The sequence below is a fragment of the Lissotriton vulgaris genome, chromosome 9, assembly GCF_964263255.1.
Source record: "Lissotriton vulgaris chromosome 9, aLisVul1.2, whole genome shotgun sequence".
In the NCBI taxonomy this organism is placed as follows: domain Eukaryota; kingdom Metazoa; phylum Chordata; class Amphibia; order Caudata; family Salamandridae; genus Lissotriton; species Lissotriton vulgaris.
In genome coordinates this window covers 884,757,117-884,773,817 of record NC_141697.1, presented here as the reverse complement: position 1 = coordinate 884,773,817, position 16,701 = coordinate 884,757,117, and the positions used below count along the sequence as shown (strand labels likewise).

At 47.5% G+C, this 16,701-nt stretch overlaps 1 protein-coding gene across 2 annotated transcripts in view; it reads left to right on the top strand.

The window, feature by feature from the left end:
• NOP53 (NOP53 ribosome biogenesis factor) overlaps positions 1-14,731 on the top strand; it is a 97,916-nt gene extending 83,185 nt beyond the window's left edge. The window contains exons 12-13 of one of the 2 annotated variants that reach the window (XM_086938636.1): positions 1,290-1,346; positions 14,614-14,731. In XM_086938636.1, the coding sequence (XP_086794762.1) occupies positions 1,290-1,346; positions 14,614-14,620 (64 nt within the window). In that variant the 3' untranslated portion in view covers positions 14,621-14,731. Of the gene's footprint in view, positions 1-1,289; positions 1,351-14,613 lie in introns of those variants that run through there. The other variant, XM_086938635.1, reaches the window with a different exon arrangement.
• Positions 14,732-16,701: the final 1,970 nt, after the last annotated feature.

Genomic DNA, 16,701 nt, shown 5'->3' with positions numbered 1-16,701 from the left:
TGTCCGGTTAGTTGGACACTTCTGTCCCATAGATGCTACACTCACCTCACCCCAAACTGCCAGTCCTGGAATATTGCTGTAGAAGTTTGATACCACAGGGGCACCATTTTCTTGGGACCTGAGCCCCCCAATTGATTTCTGTGGCAGTACGCATAAACTCTGTTATTAAACGACTGGTGGCCCTTTTAAGTGGACACCCTGACTTTGCGTAAACTGGTATTATAAGGGCAGACATTTCACAGCAATTCTGCTATTTTCTTTCTTCTGGTATCGCTTTCCCTATGACTGATTGGGACTAAATCCCCTAGTAGGTAACTGTAGGAATTACAAGATCACCCGAAGGTTCCCTATAAGGTGACATTAGTCACAGGTACCACTTTATAAAAATCTAGCGCCTTTCACGTCACGTAAATGGCGTAAAACCGATGGTGGTGTTTCTTAGCCTCAGAAGGTCTCCGCTCTGTCTAGTTTTTGTGCATTTTTTTTATTTTAACTGGCCTTAATTCCCCATCATAGCTAGCACCGACTGGACATTGAGTTTGTTTCACTTTCTATGTTGTGAAGTATCAGAGTTAGAAACCCAATACCACCTCCTAGAGTATACCTTGTCTTGGCTTCATTGCTCGAGTATTCATTCAAAAGAGACAAACATGGTTGCCTAATCACGTGTTCATGGCTCACCAGTCGTAAACCGGTGTAACTATCATGGATACTGCCAAGTGTCTTTGGATTGTTCCAGAGCCCAAATATTTTACTCAGGACCTGCAGAACTCTGAAGATCTATGCAAAAATAGAACCTTCTCTATCATCCAGTAATCCTCTTATGTTCTTGCAGTCTCTAACTAGTTGTTCCCTACATTCTATTCTAAAATTAATATGCATCAACCGCTCAATTTTCAGGCTAGTGCCTAGAATCCATTTGTGTTATCTAGTGCATTCAAAAGCGATATACCATAACTAATGTTGAATATGCTTGTTCATGCCTACCTTCCCTGACTACAGTATCCTTGCTTCAGCCCCGTCTTATGGTTCCTGTCTGATGTCTCTGTGCTTTCCATCTGCTGGCTTTCTCGTTCACTCATTTCCCAGGGCCTTTTCTTTGATGTTTCAAAGCCCTGAGCTTTTGCAAATTCTTACCCCTTATACAAGCTGCGCTGCACTGCACTGCAAGGTTAGGTGTTTGTTGGATAGTCATTTGTCTGGGAGATGCAAAAAAGTAATAGAGCAAGAAAGTGTAACATGTCGTATGACAAGTGATAAGTGTTAAAATCTTTCTTTATCCCCGACAGGTTCAAGCGGAAACATAAGGTGAAATATGTGGAGAAGCGAGCCTTCCGAGAAGTCACGTAAGTCATTTCCATCTTCAGCAAAAGATGAGTCTCTGGCAGTGTAATATCTGGCTGCTTTAGAATTTCCAATAGTGTTTTAGTCGGTAGGCAATCGAGCAAAATCCATGGGGGAGAAACCTAGTAGTATGAGAGCCATGTATTGTAAACCGTCTACTCTGAACAATCGTCTCTTAAAGGCTATTTTAATTTGATTGCGTCTTTGAATTGTAGCTGTTTTTGATTATAGGCATCTAGTTTTGTGACCTCCATCTTTCTGATGCGATTCTGCAAGGCATGCCTGTTACCTGTCGCATCACGTGAGATAGGGTCTCCCACAAGTAGTGCTTAAGAAACCGTTTGGAAGCCTTTCTAAGTAACTTGGGAGATTTAGGTTCATGGGTAAAAATCTCACTGAACTTGACACATCTAGAGTGTACCACAGGGTTATTGCGCTTCAGATACTTGAGTAGACAATGGAGCTCCTAGAGTTGGTCTGCATTTCAAGCTGAAGCTATGTTGTGCTTTAACCCCTTAGCTGCGGCGGCTATTCCGCCTCAGCGCTAAGGGGGAGGGGGGGCCGTACGGCGCTCCCGTGCTCGAACGGAACCGCTCCGTTCTGAGCCAGGGGTGGGCTGTGCTTATGACGGAACGCGTCCGTCACGGCCCCGCCTGCCTAATAGAACCTTCAGCGCAGGCGTGGAATTCGCGCAGCGAGCGGGCCGTGACTGAACCATTCCGTCACCAGCACAGCCCACCCGAGGCTCGTGACGGAACTGTTCCGTTACGAGCACGCAAGGGTTTAACTTGAAGTGAATCCATTTTTTGCATCTGAATGAGAGAAGTGAATGGTATAGGTCATGGACACCATTATGTTATTTGTTTTTTAGAGTACATGTTTTACCCACACAGGGTATTGTGGCTCTATAATCAGTTATTAACTCAATTCCACCTACTGTCTGAAAAAACAGTCTCTTTGTGCCTGGGGAAAGAGCCATGTTTTTCATTTTTTTTTTTTCTGAATTTCAGATGGTCTAACTCTCCTTTTAGACTGTCCAGGAGGAGATTCCATTCCTGGGCTACTATTATTGAAAATGCTGTGCCTCCTATTGTCTTGTGCTTAACTCTTGAAATTATCAAGTTGAATTTAACTGCAGATTCTCAATATGTGTGTTGGAAAGTATTTTTTAAAGTGAGACCAAAGAGGTGACCGGCGTGGCTAGTACACTGGAATAGGGTAGACTAGTGAAATTCGCACACCAGGTGAAAGAACTTTTAGGTAAAGTCTCCGTCATGGACTATAATTAGACTACGGTTTTAATATAGGGTTTATATCTCTTTTATCTGTTTCGCATTGCTTAAGTGTTATGATTCTTAGATATGTCTTGCTCATGTTTCAGTCATGATTATTAGATTTGTTAATTATCTATTACTAAGACTGAAGAAAGTGTGCGGGCGAGGATATTTTTGCCCGATTTCTTTGTGACAATTTTCATTAATTTATACAATAAAATGTATTCATTAAATGTATTCACTGTTTTAATGACTAAACACCAGCATTTAAACTCTACTTTTTCCTTTATTGATAACCAATGGCGTTTTGCCTGCAATTGAGTTCTGTGAAAACAGTTCTGTGTCCTTGGGGTCTGTCTTGTGTCAAAGTTCTGAACCAGTTGTAATTTTTTTTATGAGATACACTGATACACCTAGGTAAATGGAATTGCAGTAATCAAAACATGTTGAGGGAAATGCACTTAGGATAGTGATCTTCTGAGATGGCGTGATTAAAGGTGGCACTCGTTTAAATGAGGTAGCTGAAAAAGGCAAGTTTCAATTACAGTATCTTTTGAGGCCAAAGTTCTGTAGTAGGGGATCTCTGTGTATAGTCATAATCTAGTGAATAGTCCCGCCCATGTGCGTGGACCCCGGAGCAATCAAAATAATCTCTTAAGTTGTCAAACAAAATGCAGAACTGCAAGGACACTTAAGAGAGAATTTAAAGACAGATAATGCAGCCTATATCCACAGGCTACACTGTGCAGTACTTCAACTAGACATTCCACCAAAAATCCACACAAACAGCACAGCCTGCCCAGTTTCCTTCACAGAGAAATTTGCTTCTACTAGCAAAAGCCTCTGGAATGATAGAGAGAAAGGAATGGACAGACAAACCCCATAGGCTGCCATTATGTGGCTCAAACAGGATACTGTGCCTTTAAGGGAACTCCCCAGAACTTCTCCCAGTATCCCAGAATGCACAGCAGGTCCCTTTTACTTTCAGTTCTTTTTTCCGGCTCCTGCAAGCAGGACCCTGGAGCATTGAGCTCTCCCTTTCAAGGGTTTATTTGGTGATTTTTTTCACTTTTTCTTGTGTGTAGTGCTTTTTATTAAGTACTATGCCTTTTTCTTCCCTGTGGGTGCCCTGTATTGGCAAAATGCCTGGCTTATTTGACAATTGCCCAGAGTGTGATAGGAAGAAGGCCAAATCCGACCCACATGGAGTGTGCATCGTCTGCCTTCCCTCCTCTCATGTCCCAGAGGAGTGTGATATCTGCCAAACCTTCTCTGCCAGGACCCTGAGAGAGGATGAAGATCAGGCTCCAAGGCCTCGAGGACAGACGTCAGAAGGCACAAGGTGGGTCAGGGCATGCTTCATCTGCCCATGCTGAGGCCTCTGGAGGGCTCCCCAGGGGCAGGAAGTCCAGCAAGCGTCCCCATACTCCGCCAGCGTCGATTGCGTCGACTACGGTGTCGAAGGGGATGACAGCAGTCTATTCCCCATCTCCCCGGGGCTCTGGGGAGAAACATCGTCGACGCCATCGTAGAGTCATCGATGTCAAGAAAAGGCCTGGCGTCGGCGCTCGCCGTCGAGGCGATACCACCGTTCGCCGTCAGTGAAGAGAAGGTAGGCGTCGAGGGGATCCTCTCCATCGAGGAGGCGTTTGCCGCCGAGGAGGCGTTCGCCGTCAAGGAGGCGCTACCGGTCGACATCGAAGACATTCCTCGATGTCGAGGCGGCGTTCTTTGACGCCAAGGAAGCGCAGCAGGAGTCCTGACGCTAGGAGGTCGCCGAGTGGTTCGCCATCGTCGCCATGAAAGAAGAAAGTCACCGGGCTCGGTGTACAGTGGTGTATACACCTACTAAACCTAGGTCGCCTACCCCTCCTCCTTTGCCGAAGGGTCCGCCTCCGCGGAACCCCACCCCGCCTCCACCACCGCCTCATGTGCTGGCTCCTCGTCTGTCACCGCCACCTCAACTTCCTCCACCGCCTCTTCCTTCCGTTCCTCCACCTGTGGCTCCACCCCGGATGGCCTCGTTGCCACGATATCCAACGCCGCCTAAGGGGACCCCTCAGCCGAGGCTCCCGGCCACGCCGCCATCGCCTGCTCCTTTTTTTTTATTTTTATTTATTTTTTTTTATTTTTTTTTATTATTTCAAACAAGGCAACCCAAACAGTTAGCTGCGGACCGTGAGAAAGTATGCTATAAGGGACAGGGGTCCTTAGCTTATCAAGAATATGAGTAACAATGAAATTTAGGCCTTGATAGGAAACTATATTTTGTCCTCTGTCCAGCCGGACAGGGTATTTATTTTGAAAAAAAATCAACAAAAGATTGAATGGTTATTAGACACAGTCCTGTACCGTAATCAAGAAGGACAAACCACATATAAGGACAATTTTGCAGGCAAATAAAGGAGCAAAGCTGGCCACTTTTAACTCTGTGTTTGAATGGAAGTAATGCCAGGAAAGTGCTAGACACAACAAAATAAAACACAATGGTACAGTTGTGAAAGCACTATATCGAGTCGACGTTTCGATCCCTCTTGGTCAATTACATGGGACCATCATCAGGACTAAGGTTTTAGAAAACATTTGCCTGCCTGCAATATTACACAAGCCTGTTTACGAGGAAAATTAGGGAAAAGGGAGAGAAAAGCAGTAGCTAAGTTACTGACTGGTCCTTCAGCAGAACAATCACGCACAATTGCAACACACTTTTGCAGTTTATTCGGATTAGGCTTAGAGTGCTCTAGGTGGTGTCTGGTACTTGTGCCTAAACCGGGCATACAGGAACTTGTGCATAAGTTACAAGTGTTTTTCACATTGTTCCATGCTTGAATAACATTTTCTTCTTTGGAATAACCGCAGTTTAAGGGTGCAATTGCGTAGCACGTACAAGATTTCAAGGGCTGCGTTTCTGACATCGTTTGATTAAAATTATAAAAGTTCAAAGAGAGACCCATTCGGTGTCCATCCATACGTGCACTTACATACCATGTTTTATAGTGAAGGTGGGTGGCTTGCTTAAACTGTTGTAGGGTTTTCGTGTTCTAAGCTGTATCGATTTAATCAGCAATTGGTTTGGTCCGGAGGGGGTTTTTTGGAGGTACCTGTGGGGTCAAGGGGTTGTGAGTGTCAATCTATAGCTACATGGGAGTTTGTTTTCAAGGCGTGCTCAGGAAAAGAATTACCTGGGTGGCTGGGTACTAGGCGTCCTGGTAAGTATCCTAGCCAAGACACCTCGGGTTTCTGTAAAGACAACGTTAATCTTTAGTAAAGGTAACTCAGGGTGGTGGGATGGGGACGTTTGGTGGCCGAAGTGCATAACCGCGGGCATACCTGGTTAGTTCAGATCGGTCGATCACGGGGGGGCTGGGGTGCTTCGTTAGCCTCCGCGGGTGTCTCTGTAACAATTGCATGAAAGGTAGGATCAGTTTGCCATTCCGCTTAAAATTGCAGGCCACGTGGATTTTGAGGCCGGGGGGGAGGGGGGGGGGGGGGGGGGGCTTACCTAGGTAGTACTATGCCTCCGTGGAAGGATGTCCTTGGAGCGGGAGCGATGTCCTGTCCGTCCACTGCTTAGATTGCAGTGTGGCCGGATACAGGTTCGCAGGGCTTAAGACGGCACATTCGAAATTTAGAAATAGAAGCTGCGAGGCCGGCGGATCGGCCAAGAAGATCGCGCTCCTGCTCCGGCCGGAGAGGGAGATCGCGGAGCTGTGGCCGGTTGTCATCTCGATCTAGACGAAGCCACAGGAGGCACAGATCCAGATCCCGCACAGGTTCGTCCACCAAGGAATATTCACCGACTCTGTCGGAGTCTCCAGGGACGAGGGTGTCGCCCATTGACGATATCGTCTCTTTCCAGGAAGTTCTGTTGAGGGGTGCGGCTAAACTAGGATCACGGTGACTGTGCCAACACCTACGACGTCCGTGATCTTTGAGGCGCTCCACAAGAAGCATCTGTCTTGACTGCTGCTGCCTTTGGTACCCGGATTGGTAGAGCCCGCCACGGAGTTGTTTCTCACTCCGGCGGTGACTAAGGCAGCTCCCTCCAGGCTCCTCAAGAAATTCCGGGCTCCGCAATCTGACCCGGCTTTTCTTCGAATGGACCCAACACCAGACTTCGTCATTGTGACAGCGGCTAAGAAGCAGCATGCCACCACTTCTTCTTAGACAGTACTGCCTGATAAGGACAGCTGTTGGCTGGACTCGGCGGGCAGAAAGGTCTGTGGCACGGCATCGACCACTATGAAGGCTGCAAGTGCCGGGGCTCTGCTGGGGCGATACGATTGTGCCCTATGGGAGTCCCTTCAGCCGTACGCTGAACTCCTTCCTCGTGACAAGAAAGGACTTTCTGGTGATATTAAACGAGGGGATGCTTGTGTCGAACCAGATCATCAGCGCGGCTGCTGATGTATCTCTCCTGGCGGTGCATGGATACTGCCACGGCATCGACCAACGGCGTCACGCTTGGCTTCGCCTCACCCACGCCGGAGTCACAACAGCGGGTGGCCAACCTGCCTTTATCGGGGGAAACCCTGTTCGGCAAGCATGCGGACGATGAAATGGCCCGTATGAACATTGCAAGATGGCCGCCGGGTAGGAGCTCCCGGCGGGAGCTCCAAGTGCTGGGGATCCCAATTTTGGTTTTTATCCCCGTTAGCACCCGGCCCGCGTTTTGTGCTAGGCAACACAAGAGTAACTGGAACAAGTAATTGGATTTGAAGTAACAGTAACTTCCTTACCTGCCCGGCGGTGGACGAAAGCTGCTGAGGATCCCCGACTTGCCTGGAAGCTGAGCCTCGCAGGAGAAGACGAGCCACCCACACCTTCCTCCTCGGTCCCTGGGCTCCCCCTGACCAGCTTGCAGAGCACGACACGGATGTCTATTGCCTGGAGTCCGCAGCGCTCGACCGGTGCACGTTGTGGCTGCTGGTGAGCCAGTGGCTGCCTGCGCGACGAGCTGTGGCTGTGCAACGGAGGTATCCGACCCGACGGCAATCACCATAGCTAGCATCGGTCAACGAGGAAGTGGTGCCGGACCCGCCTGCAATCATTACCGCTGGCGCCGGTCATCGTGGAATTGGAGCCTAACCGGGATCAATGCTGGCCGGACGGATGACGGGAACCCCACTGCGGAGTGTTCCTGCGTGCCTACAATCACCACTGAGACCCCCGGTGCCCCGTCGGGAGCTGTGCAGTCCTGCTCGCTGAGCTCCTGCCTGACTGCTGCTCCGGGGCCCCAGGGCTCCGGCTCGGATCCTACACAACGCGGCGACACCAGGGGAAGCAAGCGCACTGTGGCCAAGGCGAGCTGCAATCACCGCTGTGACCCCCGGGGCCCCACGGGCTGTCCTGCTCGCTGAGCTCCTGCCTGACTGCTGCACCGGGGCTCCAGGGCTCCGGGACGGAAACTACACAACTCGGCAACTCCAGAGAAAGCAAGCGCACTGTGGCCAAGGTGAGCTCTGTGTCCCCCCCACTCCACTCCCTGAGATAACGTGGAGCCGCGATCTGGATGTAACTTTGCAGATGGGGGGGGGGGGGAGAGTGGTCTGAACGAGTGCAGCTGAGAGAGGGCAACCCTACCCCCGTGAGTCTCTCTGTGATATTGTAGATCATTGCTCACACCGTTTTAGTCGGATGCTCTGCCGCCACCCCCCTCCCCCCAATAATCGACATACAAGTATAAGCTCCCAAATGCCGCGTCTGCACAGGCGAGTTGGTGAATCGCCCGTCCTGATTAACACAATTGCAACATGGTGAGCAGATGTACATGAGGCCCCTGAAGCGTTATGCAAGCAAATAACCTCTGGGATTGCTCTGAATGTACTACCACAGTGGTACGGGCATGCAGAATTGTTTCTGTGGACAAAGCGATCCCTGCACTCTCCACTAACTAAAATGGCGGGGGCCATAAAGAAGAGCCATAAATCGCCTCCACTGCCCACCAGATGACCATGAGGCTACATACCAATGAGCTCAGGGGTCACCAAAATAGAGATAAGACGCGCTCCTCTCCTCCTTGCAACACTGGAGCTGTACCTTCTCCTCCCCACCAACTAACACAGATGATGGACTAACCCGACCTGCCATAGAGTAGAAAGGGAAACCTAACTCTCTTAAAGTCTTCAACAACAGACAAAGGACTTCTACAAAGGACGCTTGTTTCTGTATGTGCTTCTCGGGCGGCCATCTGAACATAACCTAAGAACTGGCCTTGTTATACCAATCCCACTCACCACAGACTGTACATAGCTCTGTATCTAAATCTTCGTGTGATTAAGTGTCTGCCTTTTATTGCAGTATTATATTCTCATGGTATGTAATTCTTCGCGTGATTAAGTGTCTGCCTTTCATTGCAGTATTATATTTCTCACGGTATTTTATACATTTTGTGTAACCCGCACCCATTTTCACGTCTTCCCCACCGGTAGTGCACAGAGCGTGACCTCATATTTCACCGGTTGCTCACTAGAGTCATATGTGTCTACTGTAGTCTTATGTTTGCACCTATATTGGCTTCGGTATATCCTTAATATTTTACTCCAGTATATCTATAGTAGTACATTCTTATTTGCATACTGTATAATTTGTAAGCTGCACCCATCTCACTTCTATCCCTATTATGCACTGTCTGTACCTCATATACTTTGTTCTTTTGTAAGCTGCAAACGCTCTTTCTCAGGAATGGCACCCAGGATCTGGAACACACTCCCTCCCGAAACCAGACTCATCTCCTCCATCGCACTTTTTAAGAAAGAAGTAAAAGCTATTCTCCAAATACACTTGACCTATTAACGTTATCCGTAAAGTCTCTGCACCAACCTGTATTATTCTGCACGTTTCCTACGACTATGTGCTTTATCTGTACTATTGACTTACCTGGCTATCTATGCATACCTATGCACCTGCATACGAACTCCCTGGTCAGCCATTCTCCTCGGTCGGCCGCCCCCACCTCCTCCATCTACCCCACGATGACCCCTCGCCGCACACCCCTTTCACCCCTCACCCACCTCCCCTCCAAACCTATCCCCTACCCTCTGGTTGACTCACTCACTTAACACGTCACAAGCCTAGCGCCAATCCCCACTCTTAGACGCAGCATATGCCCCCCTTGACGCCCTTGCAACACCTCACTCAACTACACCTCCCCGACCAAACTCTCTCACTCAACCTTTCAGTACTGTTATGAATTGCACATCACAGGGGCAGCTGAAATTCCAGGAGCCTAGTCCCGACAGCTCGACGACTTCGGAGGGCTGGAAGAGGTCCCCCGCTACACGGCGGAGGAGGGCACTGGACATCGAATGCTGTCTCATACTATGTGACCTATTGTTCCACCTGTCTGTCTATGCTCCCCCAGGTACTTCTCTTGTAAAGCGCTCTGATATCCGCAAGGATCTTGTCCGCGCTATATAAAACTTTCTAAATAAATAAATAAATAAATGAAAGCGGAAGCCGAAACCCTGACGACTGTCAGGTTAGAGAAGCCTGAGAAGAAAAAACTACCGCCCGTTCCAGAGACGGTTCGGAGCTTCAGGCAGAGGGCGTGGGCAGACTTCGGGACAGCAGCAACAGCAGCAGCAGTTCCGGAAGCCCTTCCAGAAGGGCAGAGGAGGCCAACAGTCCGCAGCAGCGACCAAAGGCCCGGCTGGGTCTAGGCCCTGAGCGATTACTTCCCCATCATCCGTTACCCACTCTGGTGGGGGGTAGCGTTCAATTTTTTTTCTGGCAGAGTGGAGAAAAATAACTCTGGACAAGTGGGTGCTGAATATTGTTTGCAATGGATACAGTCTTCGGTTCACCAGCCCGCCTCCAGCTATTCCGCCGGTGAGCTCGCAGTTTCAGCTGCGCGAGCTTCAGGCAGAGGCCGGCATCCTATTAAGGAAAAGGGCAATAGAAGACTTACCTCGGCCGCAAAGGGGAAGAGGTCTGTACTCACGGTTCTTTCTGGTTCGCAAGAAGGACAAGAACGAGTTCAGGCCCATTCTGGACTTGCGGAAAGCAAACAAATGGATTCGCAGAGAGATTTCGCATTGTGTCGTTGCAGCAGGTTTACCCTCTGCTGCAACAGGGAGACTGGCTTTGTGCTATAGATCTACAGGATGCGTACTTCCATGTGCACATTGCACAGAAACACAGGAAGTTCCTGCGGTTCCAAGTCGGCGCCAATCATTATCAATACACAGTGCTGTCATTCGGGCCGAAGTCTGCGCCCAGAACGTTCTCTAAGTGCATGGCAGTAGTAGCCGCACACCTGCGGAAGAACAAGGTGCTTGTCTACCCGTACCTGGACGACTGGTTGATCAAGGCCTCCTCCTTCGCGGAAGCTCAAGCCCACTTCCAGAAGACGTGCGTTCTATTGAACAAGCTGGGGTTGCATATCAACATGTCCAAGTCTGTCCCGACTCCGGTCCAATGCATACAGTACTTGGGAGCCTCCATCAGTACGCTGTCAGCAAGCGTGTCTCCTTCGGAGGAGCGACGGTTATCACTCCTTCGGAAGGCTCAGGCTCTTATGACCGCTCCATCTAAAACAGTGAGGACGGTGTCTTCTCTACTGGGGTCGATGGCCTCTTGCATCTTCCTCACGCACAGCTGCACATGAGACAACTGCAGGAGTGCTTGGAGGATCAGTGGGATCAGAGGACTGGTTCTTGGGACGACACGATATGACTGTCTCTGCATGCTCTTCAACAGAGCATCTCCTCAGAGGGATTCTCTTCCACAAGGACATTCCCACACAGACTATCGTGACGGATGCGTCTCTCCATGGCTGGGGAGCGCACTCCGGAGACTTACAGATTCAAGGGATGTGGTCTCCGACGGAGTCCACGTGCCACATCAATTTCCTGGAACTAAGAGCTGTTCACTTGGCACTGAAGGCCTCTTCATCCGTCCTTTCAGACCAACTCTCTGCTTGTACAGACGGACCATGATGTATTACCTCAACAAGCAGGGGGGCTCGAGATCGCGCACTCTGTCGCAGGAGGCGCAGGCAATCTAACACTGGCTTCTAGCCAGAGAACTGACAATAATTGCTACCCATCTGCCAGGTGTGCAGAACTGAGTAGACTGATTCAGGAAAACCACGAATAGGTCATAAACGACGAAGTGCTAGGAGAAGTCTTCGCAAGGTGGGGGACTCCAGACATAGATCTGTTCGCCACTGCAAATGCTGAGATTTCGCATCCAGGTACTACCAACAGGGGACGTTGGGGAATGCCCTATGGATCGACTGGTCGAACAGCTTTCTGTATGCTTTTCCACCCATTCCCCTGATTCCGGCGGTGCTCATCAAGCTGTCCCGGTCCAGGGCGTGGATGATACTGATTGCCCCGGAATGGCCCAGACAGTGGTGGTTAACGGACCTGCTTCACCGGCCTCTCCTTCCTCACATACGGCTGCTGTGCAGGCCGGACCTTCTCACGAAGTTCGGGGGGCAGATGGTGCACCCGAACCTCTCGTCTTTGAGTTTGGCGGCATGGCTCCTGAGAGAGTGCAATATGGCCATTTGAATCTACCAGAAGATTGTATGGACATACTGAAGGAGGCTAAGCGACCTTCCACTAGGACTTCTTATGCTTACAAGTGGAAGAGATTCTGCATCTGGTGCAAGTCTGAGAAACTATGACCCTACGACTTGTAAGGAGGATGTCATCCTTCCTTATCTTCTACATTTGGCGCAGTCTGGCCTGAATTTCCATTCCATTAAGGTTCATCTCTCTGCACTGACTGCCTACAGGAAATGCCCTTCACAGACTACCTTCTTCCAGATCCCTGTGATCAAAGATTTTTTGGAAGGCTTGAAGAAAGTATTCCCTCCTGTCTGGCTTCCTTCGCCTTCATGGGAATTGAATGTGGTGCTGTCCAGATTGATGAAGGAGCCTTTTGAACCTATTCATAAGGCTTCTTTGCAGCACCTGTCCTGGAAGGCTGCGTTTCTCGTGGCCATCACATCGGCCCGCAGGGTGAGTGAAATTCAGGCGTTGTGTTGTCAAGAACGTTATACTGTATTTCATGCTGCTAAGGTTGTTATGCGCACTCACCCTAAATTTCTTCCCAAGGTTATTTCTGATTTTTATGTCAACCAGACCATAACTTTGCCTACGTTTTTTCAGAATCCTTCATCTCCAGCGGAAAAGTCTCTACATTCCCTGGATGTTAGGAGGGTGTTGAAATTTTATCTGGATAAAACCAAAGATATTCGTAGGTCAGACCAATTGTTTATCAATTATGGATCAGTCAGGACCTGTCTTGCTACCTCCAAACAGTCCATTTCTAGGTGGATTGTGTCCTGTATACAATTGTGTTACCAAAAAACTAATAAGACCTTAGGAGGTAAACCTAAGGCTCATTCCACCAGGGGCAAAGCTGCCACGACTGCTTTGGTACGTAATGTTCCAATTGCAGAAATCTGCAAGGCGGCCACTTGGAAGTCGGCCCATACCTTTGCTAAGCATTACTGTCTGGACACTGATGCCAGGACAGACGCTCAGGTTGGGCAGGTTTTGCTGCGAAATCTGTTCGCACATTAGTGGTGTTATGTCTTTATTCTCCACTGCCGCTTTGGTGTGGGGATGGGCTTGCCATTCTATTCACTAGATTATGACTATACACAGAGATCCCCCTACTACAGAAGGAGTAGTTTCTGTCCTGTAACTCCAGTTCTGTAGTAGGGGTATCTCTGTTATAGTCCTAAGCGCCCGCCTCCTCCCCGGTGGAGAAAGATATTTATGTAAGGAATGCTACAGGTCTGGCGTGTTACGCCTTCAAAAAGAACTGAAAGTAAAAGGGACTTGCTGTGCATTCTGGGATACTGGGAAAAGTTCTGGAGAGTTCTCTTAAAGGCACAGTATCCTGTTTGAGCCACATAATGGCAGCCTATGGGGCTTGTCCGTCCATTCCTTTCTCTCGATCATTCCAGAGGCTTTTGCTGGTAGAGGCAAGTTTCTCTGTGGAGGAAACTGGGCAGTCTGTGCTGTTTGTGTGGATTTTTGGTGGAATTTCTAGTTGAAGTACTGGACAGTGTAGCCTGTGGATATAGGCTGCATTATCTGTCTTTAAATTCCCTCTTAAGTGTCTTTGCAGTTCTGCATTTTGTTTGACAACTTAAGAGATTTTTGATTGCTCCGGGGTCCACGCACATGGGCGGGACTATTCACTAGATTATGACTATAACAGAGATACCCCTACTACAGAACTGGATTTACAGGACAGAAACTACTCCTTATTAACCATTGGCACCAGTAGCGGAAGTGCTCCTAGACTTTCAGGCCAGAACATAGATGAGATGGAATAGTTGGTTTCTGTGGACCTGTACTCTACATTGAGTTTTAGATGACTTGTACGCATTCACCCATCCTTGCACTTGCTCACGACAATGGGATAGATTTACTGCGTCTTCTGGGGGACACTCTTTATAGCTTGCTATTTTTTTATTTCTTTTTAAGTATCATCTGTGTATAGAAAGAACTTTAGGCCAAATGATTCAGATAAACCTGATGAGATCCCGTAAGTCAACAATAAGGCCCTGAGAATAAAGTGGGAAAAGATTGCCCCAGATGCCGTTATGAAAATATTTGGTGAATGGGGAAAAGCTTTTTCATCACGTCAGTCTTTTGAGAATGACCTTCCCATATACAAGAAGGCTTTAAAAAGTATTCCAAATGGCCTCCTGTAGTTGCGCATGTGTGTTTACGCTCAGACGTTCATTTTGAAATTACATTTTTAAAATTTACTTTAGGTGATGAAACAGCATTGGTAAAGCCAATAGCTCTGCACTATGTTATAAAAGCTGAGATCTATTGGCTTAGCCAAAGCTTGTTTAGTTTTGAGTGCGCAGACTGGATCCCAGTTCAAATTAGATCAGTGTCTTCAAATCATATGCATATTATTAAAGATATCCATGCAGACCCCTTTGAACACTGCTTTTTGCTTATTTCAGATACGTCTTGTTTGTCTATTAATCTTGACTTTGTTCTCTTTCTTGCAGGTTATAAACCCTCGTCCTAGAAAGGCCTCCATCTCTGCCACAGATGCCCTATGGGAAGCTGTGTCCTACCACCATTTATTAAAGAGTTTATAATTGTATTAAAATATTTCTATTCCGATGTTCAGACTTGCAGTCTTATTTTTCCTTGGATTCGTTATTCGTATGTCCAGTGTCCTGTATCAAGAGGTCAAATTTTGAGGCTGCCATTGATTGTGAATAATTTCCCCCATGCTTGTACTATTTAAGATCACAGTTGATGTTATGGAAGTATGATTTTATGTCTGCAGACTTTACTATCTCAAACACAGAAATTCAGTGTGTATACACAGTAGGGTTGAGTCCTATGAGGGCATGAGAAGGTGTAGTTTTACTATTATAGGTATCTAGAGTGTGAAACTGAGGGAGCCAAGATAGGAGTGGAAAGCGGAGTTGGTAGAGTAGTGCAGATTAAAGTAGATGTGAAAGGGGAGGGTGGGGGGGATTAGCCTTCTAGATTTGCTGGACTTGTTTGCAGTATTCAACAGTTGATCACAACAAAGTTCTGAAAATGCTGAATTGCAGAATGGGTTTCAGGGACACAATAATCAGTTGTTTCAGATCCTTTCTCAAGGGAAACTATACCTTGCAATCAGAACCAGTATTTTGTTGGGACCAACAATGCTCTTCTAGTCCTCATTGCTCTTCAACCTATACATAGAGCCTTTAAGTTTACTCTTAACTTCAAAGGGGCCTAAGGAAATTACACAACTGAATACTGCTAGCTGTCTGAAACAAAATCTACAAAAGACAGAGGGCCATATGTATGAACACATTTTCCCATAGACACAGAATGGGTAAAACCCTTTGATACATCTGGCCCAGAAGTCTTAAAGTTTGTGCAAATTGCACAAAAAATGGATCCTAAAGTATCACTTATCCAAAAGCGAACCGCTTCTCACCGATGCTGTTGGTGACTGACTAGGGTTCTTGATGGACACCACTCACTCTTTGGGACCTCACATCAAATTGGCAGGATCTGCTAACTTCCATCCATACTAGCTTTAAAGAATAGTGTACTTACTATCCAAACTCATGTTACTAATCCTGTGTGGAATTTGGTGCTGGCAATACCATTTTGGCATGTTTCCTGGCTTACGTTTGGATGCCTGTTGAGGCACTTTTCCATTCTACAAAATGTCTGATTCCTGAGGGGAAAACAATTCTCCCCCATGCTGAGGAAGCTACACTGACTCCCTGTAGAGTCTTGGATAAAATTCTGAATTTGCTGTTTCGCTTCAAAGCTGTCCACACAGGCAGAGCGAGATACTTAGCAGACAAACTGACAATTTCAGGTAGCTTGTGAAAATCCAGGAGCAAAAACTATATCCAGCTTGAAAAGCCAGCATTCTGAACTGCATAAGTGCAAATTTTCAGGATCTGCTGCGACCAGATCGATCAACTTGAAGTCCCAACTGAGAACATCCTGTAACATCCTGGAATTCTCAAAAGTGAAAGAATCCAAAGAAGGTAGCAACAGAGCTGAAACACGTATGGGGAGGCTACACACCAAGAACTCTGATTTCAGCAATTACTATATACCCATCTTGGCTTTATCATCACTTGCTACCCTCACTAACGTGTTTGATGTTAGAACTCCAGAAGAGGTTTTCTCCTATTTCCCCTGCCATGCACCCTCCCACTCAGATCTCTACAGGTGTACTCCTGGAACCCTCATTCCCATTCCCTAATATTTGCTCCTTCCTTCAGTGTTGCTTTTGTACGCATATGCTGGCATATATCTTAACTTAAGTACCATGTAAAACGGTCCTTTGACTCTTGAAGTGGTGCTCTAGAAAAGAATTATAAAGAAATAGATATGCTGAGGTGGGAATTTTTTTAGCTTGAGATGCAACTGAAATATTACCTTTTTAGTACTGCTGAACATTGGATTTACTACTGACCCGTAATGGTGATCAGTATAATATTTTGCAACATGAATTTGACGTTTTTCCCAATCTAATGCTGCAGAAGGATCCCCCAAATAGTCTTGAAGGTGTTATTGCTGTCGCTCCTTACAGTGTGTTCAGTTTTCTTGCAAGGAGGAGAGAA